The 13866-nt window shown below is 36.3% G+C and overlaps 2 protein-coding genes across 4 annotated transcripts; both read right to left on the bottom strand.

Moving 5' to 3' along the window:
• Nucleotides 1-3754: 3754 nt before the first annotated feature.
• Nucleotides 3755-6655, bottom strand: LOC130624939 (uncharacterized). Its single transcript, XM_057440001.1, has 4 exons — nt 6488-6655; nt 5932-5985; nt 5163-5246; nt 3755-4821 (listed from the first exon to the last, which is right to left on the bottom strand). Exons 1-4 carry the CDS (start codon nt 6608-6610, stop codon nt 4444-4446), a joined length of 639 nt encoding a protein of 212 aa, XP_057295984.1. The 5' UTR covers nt 6611-6655; the 3' UTR covers nt 3755-4443.
• Nucleotides 6656-6994: 339 nt separating this feature from the next.
• On the bottom strand, nt 6995-12677 carry LOC130624937 (uncharacterized). 3 transcript variants are annotated; one of them, XR_008981679.1, is made up of 9 exons: nt 12594-12672; nt 12374-12457; nt 12214-12292; nt 12066-12124; nt 11909-11983; nt 9386-11563; nt 9007-9240; nt 8003-8068; nt 6995-7166 (listed from the first exon to the last, which is right to left on the bottom strand). XR_008981679.1 is itself a non-coding variant. In XM_057439999.1 (7 exons), the coding sequence occupies exons 1-7, from the start codon at nt 12645-12647 to the stop codon at nt 9106-9108; spliced, it is 2664 nt and encodes an 887-aa protein (XP_057295982.1). In that variant the 5' UTR covers nt 12648-12672; the 3' UTR covers nt 8771-9105. The 3 variants fall into 3 exon arrangements, 2 of the variants coding, with proteins under 2 accessions (XP_057295982.1, XP_057295983.1); XM_057439999.1 differs by lacking the exons at nt 6995-7166; nt 8003-8068 and having other exon boundaries at nt 8771-9240; XM_057440000.1 differs by lacking the exons at nt 6995-7166; nt 8003-8068 and having other exon boundaries at nt 8772-9240; nt 12597-12677.
• Nucleotides 12678-13866: the final 1189 nt, after the last annotated feature.

Below are 13866 nucleotides of genomic sequence, written 5' to 3'. Positions count from 1 at the left end.
TTATTGAGACCCAATTTTATTCTGGGGAAACTAATTAATTCTATGTAATGGTGAGTGAAATTTTCACCGATTAACTTTACCCCCTACTTTTTTATTCCCCGATGAGGTATTATATTTATTGTTCTGGAAATACACGCATTTTTATGTAAGTAACAAGCTGTAAGCAACATAAGGTCAAATTCTTCAAAACACGAAGCAACTTGTCCAACACCGATCCCGAAGTGAGTAAATAAAAAAATAAAAATAAATGGACAAATTACAGAAATTTAAACAACAGCAATTGCTTCCAAGATTTTCCTTGTGTGAAAGTTCATGTTACATACAACGACAATGTCAATTTACCAGGCTAATTGAGCAAGCAAACACAAGATTCTGGTCCGATCCCAAGTTGATCATGACAATAAAAAAGCGTGGAGGTGTATTCTCAATATATGTTTATTCATTTACACCCCCTTCTACCCCCTCCCCCCCTTTCCCCATCCTTTTCCACACACACACAATTATACACGGATTAAACACTAGATAAAAATAAAAGCTTGGTGTTCTGAGGGAAGCACAGGAAGGACTCAGTCGAGAAAACAGTGAAAGCACACGACTCTTGATTATCAGAAAGGGAACAAATCGCGTGGCGTATAGAAACTTGAAACCACAAACCAGGTTGTGGGAAATAAATCTTTAGCCACCTTAAGTACAAAAGCTAGCCTAAGCCACTAACAACATTGTCCAAACGGGTCTTCTCAGTATTGTACGATCTGAATGGAGTCCTTGACCCTTTTAAACAAAGCAAAGAGGCACGTGTTAGTTCCATAAAGAGTCGTGTACGTAACCATGTCACTATGGCTGCGTAATTGTCATCAGTTTTAGCAGAGATTTTTGCTGCAAAGCTAGCTAGAAAACGTCCGCATTCGTCACCAACACCACCATTTGTCCCAAAGACCAGTGGCGTGAAACAGGCATGCTCAACGTCCAGTACTCGTTCAACGTACTCGCATTTATTGGCTTCTTCGTGTCTTCTAAATTGTTTTTGCGTATCAAGGTTTCTGAAGGATTCTGAATGAACGTGCGTGACTCTAACATCGAAAAATGCAGTTTCTCCCTTCCTCCAAAAACCTTTCTCTTTAACATCCAACCTATCATCGTCGCTGGTGTTGGCAGTTTTCAAGGAAAATTTCTAATATGTGATAGGCATTAAACGCGGTTCTGTTTCTACGTCATTGCAGACTTTATTTAAACACACTGCCAAAAAATCTCTAATGTTGTCGTATCTGTTTACTACAAATCCACCCGTCTTGCAATTCATTGCGTGACATTCATTAAATCTTTCGCCGCGCGCACAATATGTTGGTAAGTTTTTGAGTGGCGCATTGTACCTTAAGCGAAGGGCGTCTCGAAATTCCTCTTTGTTAAGGTCTAGGTTCTGCTCCTTAATGGGTAAAGCATTCAACCATCCACTAGCTCCTTTGTCGTATGCCTGATCTACCAGTGATTTTAAGTTATCGGGTAGTTTTTCGTGAATGGCATTAACCTCATCTTTTTCGACATCGTACGTTTTGAATTTACTTCTGCTTTTAATTCGCTTACCGATTTTCGGTTACCATCGGTTTCAGATATTACATTTTTCTGACTTAAAATTGCATTGACATGATGTAATTTTAACGGAGGCTTGGTGTTGTTCGGTTGCTATTTTTGAAATGGTGCTAATTCCGAGTCCTCCTTCTGATGGATTCAAGGAGAGCAAGTCTCTATGATTGTTAAATACTTCGCACAGGGCGGGTAGGAATTTGTCACTAAGCAACGAGTCAGTAGTTCAGTGAATTGCTCAAATCCTTAGATTGTCCGGATGAAATAAGAAAATTTGGATTTGCATCCTTTCGTAAAAGCTGCATAAGCAGCCTGCGGTTGGGTGTCGGCGATTTCACACAATGTTTAAAGGTCTTTAGTCCACCTTTCGACCAAATCTCCACAATCTCCTCGTCGATAGTCCTCTGATCCGATACAGGAACCAAGGTGCCTTTTTCCACGAGTAGTAATATTCACTGATTCACCGAATATTGTAGCTGCTTCTGTTGCTAAGTCGTCAGATTTGACAATGAGCCAGCATTTTGATTGATTAACATAGTAACCGTAATTTTCGCGAGTTGTTTGTACCACATCTGCAGTGAACGTAAATTACCAGCTGCACTGGCGTCATCTGCAAGCCAAACTTGCTTAATGGATGGTTCACACTGTCTCAATGCATCGATAATTGTCACTGTACTCAAGGAGTACCACGGCATTGCAAGGGGGTCTCCTTGATTCGTCCCCTCTTTTGAGAAAATAATATCTCCGCCCGAAACAAATAAGGTCGCTGGTTGACAGTATGTGTTAATCAAATACATCGATAAAATTGGGCAAGTTATTCGAATGTTATGTAAAGCAACTGCTCCGTTTAAACAATTGAACGCATTTTGAGCATCGATGAGTAGTACACCGTCACTTTCATCCTACTGGAAGATAAGTCTCATGACATGTATGCAGTATGTGTTAATCAAATACATCGATAAAATTGGGCAAGTTATTCGAATGTTATGTAAAGCAACTGCTCCGTTTAAACAATTGAACGCATTTTGAGCATCGATGAGTAGTACACCGTCACTTTCATCCTACTGGAAGATAAGTCTCATGACATGTATGGCTGCCTCTGCTTCTGCGCCATGCCCTGCACATGTTTGAAGAGGACCCGCGGATTCCTTTATCTCCTGTCTACAATGGTGATTAATTGTCTTTCCAACAATCCTCCGTAAAACTTCCCCCACTCTAGGGTTCTTATCAAGAGCTATTAAACGACATGACACATAACTATCCAACAAGTCCGGGTTGGAAGAGCGTGCGGCTTCGTTTCTGGTGAAATTTGCAATTTCTTCATGAAGTGTTTTGCACTGACTTCCGAAGGACCTGGAACATAAAATTTGGCGATATGAATCAGAATCCATTCCACTCGAACCTGCAGATCCCTTCGTTCGTAGTGCAACATTAAAGATGTGCGTTTCGTCAATTGCATCGAAGAAGTAGGGCGGTATGTTTTGCAATGGACCATGAAGGAGACTGTCTTCCTGAACTTCTGCCGCATCCGGAAGCTTAGTTTTGAGGTCTTGCAAAATTTCAGGCGTATATTTTAGAACTCCAGAGGAAGACTCTTTATCTAAAAATTTCAATGCTGCCGATATTTTTCCTTCCATGACCAATTTCGAAAAAATTCTCGAAATGTCATTCGCTGTCCTCTGGTTTTTTTATGTACCAAATTTTCGCTGTATTTGCCTTACTTCCCGCATTATAACCTCAAAGTTCCCACTTTGCCATTGCTCCAATCTCCTGGTTAAACAAGCTAGATGGTCTTTTGCTTTGGAACAACGTCGGCAGTATCATGAACACTTTAATCGCTATTGCATTAAGTTTTGTATTGGCGTTGAATTGTTGCAACCAAATGCTAAGATTATCAATAAACATTTCCCCAGCCTTTCCTGTTGGTACTCTGAACATGCAAATGGCCAAATCTCACTACAAATGGCCAAATCTCACTGTAAATGGCCAAATCTTACTGTAAATGGCCACACACACACATGCACGTTTTTTGCAAAGTAATTCTCTTTTTTGGTGAGCGCTTGTAATTTTACCGCTGCAGAAAAAACATTAAGCCATCAACGACATAAGTCGACATTAAAACGTGTTCTGATAATCCTCGCAACGAAGAAAAAGAAAAGGCATTTTTCTAGAATACTTTGATTTATCCATTAACTGTTAAATGGAAAATTCAACACCACTAAAATAACATCAGCCGTCAAATAAAGTAAAGGCCGGCCCCCACTTACACGCGCGATCACAGCGATCAATGTTAAATTAAGATTTAGGGAATTTTTGTTTATTTTGATTGGTGTCACGACAGCGTCTCGACGCAAGAGTTGAAACAACTTCCACTTCCAGACGTACAAAATATGCGCGCTGGCTTTCGCTTTTTGCTAAATAAAAACAATAGATCGCCGTGATTGCGGTTGTAAGAGGAGGCCGGCTCTAGTGATTCGAATTAGCACCCAACGCTTTTGAATATGTGCCATGTAAATTCCTCAAATTTTCGTAAGCCGCCCCATCTATAAACAAGAAGCACTGATTATGATGATTATTCCGGGGTTTTTGTGTATATGGATTCTAACGCATTTCCATGATGTCAATTTTTTTTGCAAACATTAGCTATTTTATCGAGTCACTCAAGTTTCAAATTTCATCAAACTTTGCAAGATCTATCTTTCGCAAATCGTTCTGCGCACCAAATCCTTTGCAAAATAAAGGAAGAACTAGAACCTATCTTTAAAATTACTCACGTTAAAGTTACAACTAGAAATAAATATTAAAATAACAGGAAGGTACCGTAAAAAAATTGTCTTCACGAAAGATCATTGGTATACACCTTTAAACGGTTTGTTGTTGCCTATAAAATGATTCAACATCCTCGCACCATTTTCCCCATTTTCTCAACGTTTTAGCGTTTGCACTTCTAAATTTATTGCGCAGCGTATGCACACAGTACTTCAAATCATTGACGTTCATTTTCTTTATGTTGTCAAGCCACGGATGGTCAGATACTGCCAATTTGTCATGTAGCTCTGAAATAGCGAACGACTTCATATTATACTCGTTTGCGTAATCAGCACGAACGACGATATCACGAAAAATATTTGTTAGGGCCAAGTATGTTTTTCTCCCAAATCTTCTGGACGGAACAAAATCGTCAGGTTTGGCCATATCTTCGTCATCCAGGCGTTCTCTCTTCTTTTGTTTCCGTAACGGCTATGGATATTATAATAAAGTTAGACAGTTTTAATCTATAAATTTCTACAAAAACTTTTTTCAAGTTAGTTTTTAATTATTATTTTAGGGTGGTTATAAATTTTTCAAAATATTTCTTGGAAAGACGGGCTGACTCGCTTCTCTTTTGAACACATGTTTTTTATAAGGTTTTCTGAACAATAGCAAGATGCCGAGTTAGCCAAGTCAACCGAACCTGCATATGCGCGATCCATAACTCGCCTCCATATGCACAGCCTCCAAGTTTACAAATTACCACCGAACTATTTTAATTTTGTAAACAAAAGAAAAAAAAGAAGAGAAAAAAGTGCGGGGAAAAACACCTTAACAAGCTCCTCGTCGTTCTCAGAGTCAAGGTCTTCGCTCACATTTTGGGACTCTGGATTGTACGCATCATTTGACTCATCCTTAAAATTAAGCAAGTAACAATTAAATATTATAAAACACACATGCATGCACTGAAATTTAAAATGTACAAAATAGAAAAGTTTTAAGGAGCGCTTATTGCTGTTTACCAGTTCACGATTGCATTGAACTAAGTCTGGGTTGCAATGGAAAAATGGCCTGGGATTTCTGTTATCGTTAAAATTTTGGCTTGGCCTAGAGTTCGCGTAAAATAGAGGGCTCCAAAATAGTACATCAACACGAAGGTAGGTGAATTAAGATATTTAACATCTCTTTAATAACAGCCGTATTTAGTCTGTCTGTCCGCGGTAGGCGAGTCCCGTGGCGGAAACACGAAATGCGATATATAAAGGACGGGCGACCCCGTGGATGTTTCCACGGGTTAACGGCTAGTCTATATTATAATACCCGTATACGTCTGTCTGTCTGTCACGCAAAATGGTACCGCAAGTAGCGAGACGCACGCAATGCGGTATAAAAAGGACGGGCGAACCCGTGGATTTTTCCACGGGTTAACGGCTAGTCTATATTATAATACCCGTATACGTCTGTCTGTCTGTCACGCAAAATGGTACCGCAAGTAGCGAGACGCACGCAATGCGGTATAAAAAGGACGGGCGAACCCGTGGATTTTTCCACGGGCCACCGACTAGTATTTAAGTAATTGTTGAAATCAGTAATACGAACCGTGGATGGAGCATTAGCTAACTCTGTCTTTTTCAATGGAAATTTACATTCCTCCTGAAAAAAAATTAAATTCTTTAAAAAAATTGTAGCAGACACGACTGAAAATTAGATAAAGACTTTCATAATCAAATGAGCATTAATTATCTACATCTCTTATATGTTTTGTTTTGCAAGTATCTACATAGTAAGCAGGTTAGATTTTAAAAGATAAGTATCTTAAAGCATATTTAGTGCAACAGCTGGCCAGTTGTAATTATTTTTGAATTTTAGTTATATAAGTTTTTATTTTGGGCATTTATAATTAAGCTACGCAAAGCTTTAAGGAAGATATTGTAATATGTACAGTATTTATGCCGAAAGTTAAGTGTTTTTTTTAAAGAAGAACCACAGTTAATTCACAAAGCGTGTTCTTCAAGGCTCGATGCTTGATCAACATCGTTCTTATTAAGCTTTATATCGGGAGGTTTCGTTACTATTACCGGTATTTATCCTTTATTAAAAATATCCTTCATTTGAAAGAAGTTTTAACCAATGTTATAAATCAAATTAAAGTTACCTTTTTTCTCCACCAGAGATTTTTTCTATCCTTATAGTCATACCGCAATTCTATACCCGATGGTATGTCTTTGACGGCAAAGAGACACAAAAAAGGCGAACTTCTGACGATGACTTTATTCATAACACAGTTCGGAAACGCAGAATCATTGACATATTTGCAAATAGATTCCGTGTTGGTTGCGTCAACACTAAATTAAAGAGACATAACATATTTCAAAGAGACAAATGCAACGATTTGGTTTCAAATCCCTGAGATGCCGAGGCAGTTTGTTTGTTTTGGACAAAAAAAGGTTTTTATACCTTAGCCATTTTTATACTGTTTGTTTTTTTGTTTTGTTTTCCGTGAAAATTTAAAACATTTAATTCAATTTGTCTCACAGAAATCTGATTAGAAGCATTAAGTAAAGCACATAATGTATATATAGTAAAGCGTAGCATATTTTGTATAGTACAGCATATAATGTTTTTTCTTTAACGAATTAAATCTATCATTGATTACCATAGTGTTTCTTTTCTCTCGTTCTTTTTATGATCAAAAAAGTAGAGAAAACAGCCGAAACCATCCTCTTCGTATCCCATTTCGTTCTTCTCAGCTTCGTCTTTGGAGAGTAACTGCCCTCTGTACTGAAGAAGGAATTCCCCTTTCTTAAAACTTTTGGTTGAAAATATTCCAAAACCTAAAAAAAATTAATTATCACATAGTGGCTTGGTATGAAGTTAAAAAAAAAGCTAAAAATAATAATCGTAACGTGTAATAATATTCTACTGTATTAAACTAATCTTTGACACAAGCTAAACTATCATACCAATGTCGTCGTTAATAAAAACTTTTTCAAATCCGTCTTGGTCAATGCCGAGTTCTACAAATCTTCTCGCTTGCTTCTGTTCATCTTCCATATCAACTTCTCCAATACTTATAAATCCGGACTAAATTTACATAAGCTATTAACTCTAAGATGCATTTTAACTAACTTTTTTTCTACCACCATATTCAAGGAATAATTTAATGTTGTAGAACCTAATGATTAGACTCACTAAAATTAGTTCTTATGTCATAAACAAAACTTTCTTTCTAAAATCCTGAAATACACGACCCCTTAAAATGAAGGTTTTTAGAAGCAAAAGTATTCTGTAAACAGCAGATAAGGAATAAAATTTGCTAAATCCTTTCTTTTACTTAATGTAATACCAAAACGAAATAGACTGAATAAAGGCCTGGAACAGGCATGATCCTGCTTATTCTATTCAGGGAGGAAACAAGACAATGATTAGAGGTGATCACGTTACTTTTTGTTCTGGGAAAATTGAATTAAGTTTAACATTTTTTCGCAAGCTAGCAAGACAGGACAATAAGGGGGCAAGCATGTTTCATATCAAATGTACAATGGAAATTTTACGTCGGTATGAATTGTTATTAGGACATATATCATCAAACGCCCTTTATTACAACCAGATAATAATTCCAATGTTTATATTTAAAAAAAATGGCATTTCTACAAAGCAAAGCACATACCGAAGCTGTATTCTCCATACTTATCGTCGACCTTGTTTTCATTGTACTTTCAGTAACTTTAACTTGCTAAATCACAATAAATACTTTATACAGTGGGTATACTCGGCTAATTCAGCACATTTTCAATGTCCGCTATATAAAATATTACTTTTGAAATTTTGTAGAAGCCGATTTTTCTTGTTTTTATACTATTTTAACTAGAAATTTCTACTGACTCAGAAATTTAGATAATAATTTGACATAATTTTCACACGTCTTGGTCAATATTTTCCAGAAATAGTAAAGAAAATTTGTATACGTAAAATATTGAGTAAATAATGCAGCTGTTTGGACAGGTAAATAAGGATTAATGCTACATAAGTTAGTTAATTTTTGCAAAAATTTGTTTGCATGAAAATAAATCTTCGTGGAAGAACTAGAAATGACTTAAATTAGGGGGTGTTTACATGGGAAATCTCATCCCGGGATAAAACTCGTCCCGGGATGAGGTCATCCCTGTCTCTGGCCAAAGTCTTTATACTGTTTACAAGTTTTAGGCGGGATGAAATCTCATACCGGGGCGAGTTCATCCCGGTCGAAATGACCGAGATGAAATTTCAACCCGGGATGAAACTATTCTCAAATCTCCATGTAAACAGAAAAAATATTTCATCCCGGGATGAAACTACCTTTATTTCTGAACTTTATGCGCAATGGTTTTGAATAATTTCATCCCGGGATGAAATTATTCAAAACTCGCCCCGGGATGAAATAGAGATGTAAACAAAAAAGGTTTCATCCCGGGACGAAAGTCATCCCGGGATGAAATTTCATCCCGCCTACATGTAAACGTAGTCTTAGTGCAATTTAAACAAAAAGATTTTCTTGTTTTTCTTCCCTTTTTTTTCGGTAAAAAATTATTAAACATAACGTAACTAGTGAGCAATAGTTGTCTCTTTCAAAACTAGTTTTAGCACTAGTAATTTACATAAATACTAAAGAATTATTAAAGCTATAATACTTACTTCTCTACATATAGATTTACTGCTTTTTATACTAGGTGTAGGTGGACAGAAATTTTCGATCTAATAAACAAAGATGTATGCGTAAATAGATCTTGAAGGCTACAGTTTGTTTACTTCTTTAAGATTGCCATTCTCAACCAAACCAAGAAAGTTGATCACACTTACCTTTCTCACTTCATCATCACCAATTCCACCGCCATCCTCAACATTGCCATCATTTTCATTTTCAAGACACTATAATTAAAGCAGTAAGTTTTTCAAGTAACAATGCAATTCTAAAACAAAAATAAAAAAAGCCGTTTGCTAAAGTATAAGTTTAAATTATAATCCAAAATTTTCCAATTTTTTTTACTTAAACCTATAATGATCAAACACTTACATCGCCATAGAACGAACTCGCTGTTTTTTCTGCAGATATTGTGGATGGGTCGGACAGCTCTTCCAATATCTGGTCAATGGCGTTCATTTCCATTGCTGTCAAGTCAGAGTTTCTCAACTTTATCCACTCTAGCACTTTTTCTTTTGAAGGCAGTTCTGAAGGTCGGGATTTTTTTAAGAGTAGATTTGTCAAATCTTCTCTTTCACTTTGTTTAATGGTGATACGTTCACCTCCTACTTGAAACCCATCGCCGACCATCATTGCAAGACTCAAGGCATGCTTTACATTTGAATGCAGATTGTAATGCCTCTGTGTTGTTTCCTCTTTGTTTTTCATGAAGTTCTTAGCGAAGAATCCAATGTCCATGCCTTCAAGGTTACATGCAAACGTTGCGCATGCACATCGAATTCTGGTTGGACAAACTCGTTGATATTCTTTCTCGCTAAAAACTTCGGCATCTTTAAAGCTGCTTGTTAAAGCACTGCCAACAACACCGTGAGACATTTTATCTTCATTTGATGACGGCAAAAATAGATATTTTGATGATGCATTTTCAAACAAAGGACGTAAATGGTCCATGTATATTTTCAGATGATTAAAGATCGCATCTGGTATAGCAATAACCTTCTCCCCATATATCGTCGACGTCTTGTAATTAGAGTTGATGATTACCCAGTGTCCAGGATAATCATCGTGACGACTGGCCTCCTTCACATCACTCACTAGCAATTCTATGAGATTCGAGGCTCTTAAACCATTCATAATACAAATATTGGTCATTACGTAGTCACGTACTTTCAAACAAAAGCCAATGGTATACTTGCTTTTGCCACGTGTACTATAATTGTTGAGCTTCGCAACAATATCTTGCGTAAATGGTGAGCGTCCATACTTTATCATGTGCTCAACCGTTAACAAGTGCCGTGTCTTCAAACGTCTCAGATTGACCTTCCTTTGCTTTATAAGAGGGCGTAATCTAATATTCCAGTCTTCGATTGATTCCTCCAGAAGACGAAAATGCTCTCTTGTAAGGCCTGCATAGATATGACGACGTCTCAGAAACTTCAGAAAATGCCGCAAGGAAGAAAATCTAGTGCGCAATGTATTTGCCTCAACCCCTCCTTTTCCAACAAGTTCCAGAGACAATCGATGGTAGTTGTCCTCAATACAAATTGGGTTAGAAAATGCATGAAGAGGGAACATTGTTCTACTGGGGTCAACTATATCCCATATGTATTCAACATATTGGCAATGTTGTTTTGCTTGCCGTTCTGAACTACCATTTGCCACTAAATCTTCTTCGAAGGCCTTCATCAGAAATGCTTGGTCTTTATAATAAAAATTAAAAAAGTCTTTTTCCTTTAAATTCCATAATTGCCTATCGAATTCTGTCAAAATAAAAGAATTTTTCGGAGCATAAGAGGCAGCTGGTCCTTTATATAAATTGGCCTGAAATCGGTCTTTGCTTCTTTTGCTGATCTCATCATTTTCAGGTTCTAAATGTTTTACTCCTCCTTTCTTCGCGGTTTCAGCAAGTTTAGCTGTGCACCAGTACTCTTTCCTTGCACTTTCCACAATTTTATTGATGTCTTCATTCTGCAAATCCTTGTGCTTATACCTTAAATGGTTTCTTAGCCGCATATGCCATTTATTGCAGATCACACATGGCAAAGGCTTCTCACTCCCATGCTTTTCTTTTGAGGCCCATAAAAACATTACTCTGAGTTCACTTTCTTTCATGCGAGCTGTGTCACTGCTATACTTATGTATAGTAACTAAATGACCAGCCAAACTATCGCTTTTCATGACCTCACCGCACTCAATACATTTCATTTCAAACTTTCTCTTCTTCTTAACATGACTTGGCTTGACGGTATCGTGTGAAGGCAAGTACAATTCTAAATTTGCTCTAACTTTTTTTCTCAACCTTTCCCTTTTTCTTTTTTCCTTAAGTTTCTTTTCCTTATACTTAAGGTCATTCTTCACCCTTTCCTCACCTTCTGCTTCCTCGTGACAAATTTCTTTTTCGCTGCTTACGTCCATAAACTCCTTCTCTGCCGCCCTTTCAGCCCTACGCAACCGTTTTCTTAGATCCTCAATCTCCTCCTCAGCTTTTCTTTTTTTCCTTTTTCTCTCTTCGTCTTTTGATTTTATGCGATTTGTCTTTGGCTCAATTCCCTATGATAAAATTAGTTCGCATAACCACAATGACACTTAAAAAGGACAGGAGTGTGCACCCAAAATTTGCAACAAAATAGAAAGTATTGATATTGTTCCAAAAATGTAAGTAAAGGGATCATTGTCTTTCTTTTCGTGTGGTATATTCATTTATTGACTTACTCTGAAAATATAAAAAATTTACTTTCTGTGCCAAATGACAAAATTCTTCTCACAATTTCAAGGTACATGAAAAAAAAGGAACTAAAGAACATTGGTTAGCGGTGTTCAAAATCCTGCGTCAACAAACTTTTTCTTGCATTTTAGTTTGCGTAGGGATAAGATGCATATTAAAATGAATTGTACCTTACTAACAACGATCGGGGAATCAAAGTCAATCCCGTCTTTTCCAATTAGTACGTCTGGGGAGCTTGGGCAGTGCTGTAGTAATAAATACCATTATTGAACAATTTTTTTTAAGAGCATGCTTATAAAAAATCACATAATCAACAAAAGTACTCACCACCGGTGTTGCATTTGTTGTTTCTGACATGGACTGTTTTTCAGTTGTAGTAAGTGACACTAACAACAGAACGTAAATATAATGTGAAATTTAAATTTGGTAAAAAAATCCTGTTTATAATTATGTTTATAGCCTTATGTTTGCTTACCAAGGGATGAATTATCTTCATTTTCTTCTACAGATAAAGCACTTGCGAAGCTTTCTCCATCTAAAGTTAGGGTCAACGCCTACAAAATCATCGAACAAAATTATTAATTATCTAGGTAACTATTAATTGTAAGCTTTATAAATACCGTAACACAGATTACCTTTTTAAAACTGATGTTTTGAATCTTGCTTAACACTAAAACCAGGGTGTCTGGCAACAAGACTTTCATAACACCGTCAAAGAACTAAAACAAGTATTTTTTTTACACATCACATGAATTTTTTAACTACCTTTCGGTCTCAAATAGATAATGCAGACTAGTATGATTGTCAAATGCGATCGAGACAAAAACAACTGCGCAACCAGGAATACAAAACAACTACCTTGGGGCTAGAAAACCAAGTGATTAATTTGCCAGTAACATATTCTACCATCCCATCTGAGAAGTAGTTCAAACCATTGTTGGTATCAAGAGAGTCTAGAAGATTCAGTTAGCCTTCATATGACTTATATCAACATATAAAAAACTATATGATGTAGTAAAGCATGACATAAAACAGTATAACGATAGATGTGTGGTTTATAGAGGTTTGCAAAACTGAACAGATAACAGTTACACAGAAACACGAAAATGTCTAACATTAAAGAAATGTTTATCAACAAGATCTTGGAGAATGAACTTTTCATCATGAAATTTTATATATAACGCTTACGTCTATCATCGCCACCATTTATGTACAGTGTATATCTATCAGTCGCAGTCTAAAAATTTCAAATAATGACACAAATTACACAAATGCACAACATAGCATGCTACTCTAAATGTTCCTCCAACTTTTACCTTTCCCGACATGATCATGTGTATCTCCGGTTCTAACGTATTCATTAGATATTTCAATTCATCGAGAGGTATATCAAATTTTTTATCTAAAGAACACAGTCACATATTAAATTTTAAAGCATAAGTCGTGCAAAGATGCATACTGTAGTACACATGGGGTGTATGGGATTAAAGTACGTATTTTCGTTTTTTTGCTGAAAGTAACTCCCAGTGGAAAACGGTTTTTTATAACAATCCTGACGAATGGATCTAGTTCCAAAGGTTTTTTATCCTTAATTTTAGTTCTTATTTAATATTTACTTATTAAATTTAAATATTAATGTTTGAACTGTGTAGATATACTTCATAGATAAGGGAGTAATAAATAGTAAAAGCATGCATGATAGATGGCTTAGTATCAAAGCATACATCTGCTTGAAAAAGAAAATGGTAAAAAATCGCTCATTTAGAGTTAAAAAAGAAATTATCAGTTGGTTCTTAAAATTCAGTTCTCTAACTGATACTTCCCTGTTAACCCACGCATTTTAAATTGAATATACTAGCGGCAATGTATACCTCTGCTATAAAAGAATTTAAACTTCTTATCTCCTACTGAAATCACATCGCCATGTTTCAATGGTGTTGCACACGCGACTTCATCTCCATTGATAAACGTTGGAAAAATTTCCGTGGTAATACGTAAAATATACTAAATGGAAGAATTACATCAATTGGATAGTAAAATGACGGATAAAAATTAGAAAATAAAAATGAGAAAAAATTACCGCGTTATCTTCTAACGACAAATTACAATGGTATGTGTCAATATTTTC

The sequence above is a fragment of the Hydractinia symbiolongicarpus genome, chromosome 14, assembly GCF_029227915.1.
Source record: "Hydractinia symbiolongicarpus strain clone_291-10 chromosome 14, HSymV2.1, whole genome shotgun sequence".
Classification (NCBI taxonomy): domain Eukaryota; kingdom Metazoa; phylum Cnidaria; class Hydrozoa; order Anthoathecata; family Hydractiniidae; genus Hydractinia; species Hydractinia symbiolongicarpus.
This window is presented reverse-complemented; position numbering and strand designations above follow the sequence as displayed.

What these genes read in the sequence shown, in the direction of transcription:
- LOC130624937 (XM_057439999.1), bottom strand. Translation starts at nt 12,647, where the DNA reads ATGGTAGAATATGTTACTGGCAAATTAATCACTTGGTTTTCTAGCCCC. An exon ending in TGAAGATAATTCATCCCTTG is followed by an intron (nt 12,125 to 12,213) that starts GTAAGCAAACAT and finishes TTCTGTTGTTAG; the next exon opens with TGTCACTTACTACAACTGAA. An exon ending in CAACAAATGCAACACCGGTG is followed by an intron (nt 11,984 to 12,065) that starts GTGAGTACTTTT and finishes TTATTACTACAG; the next exon opens with CACTGCCCAAGCTCCCCAGA.
- LOC130624939 (XM_057440001.1), bottom strand. Translation starts at nt 6,610, where the DNA reads ATGAATAAAGTCATCGTCAGAAGTTCGCCTTTTTTGTGTCTCTTTGCC. An exon ending in ATCTCTGGTGGAGAAAAAAG is followed by an intron (nt 5,986 to 6,487) that starts GTAACTTTAATT and finishes ATTTTTTTTCAG; the next exon opens with GAGGAATGTAAATTTCCATT. An exon ending in TAGCTAATGCTCCATCCACG is followed by an intron (nt 5,247 to 5,931) that starts GTTCGTATTACT and finishes CTTAATTTTAAG; the next exon opens with GATGAGTCAAATGATGCGTA.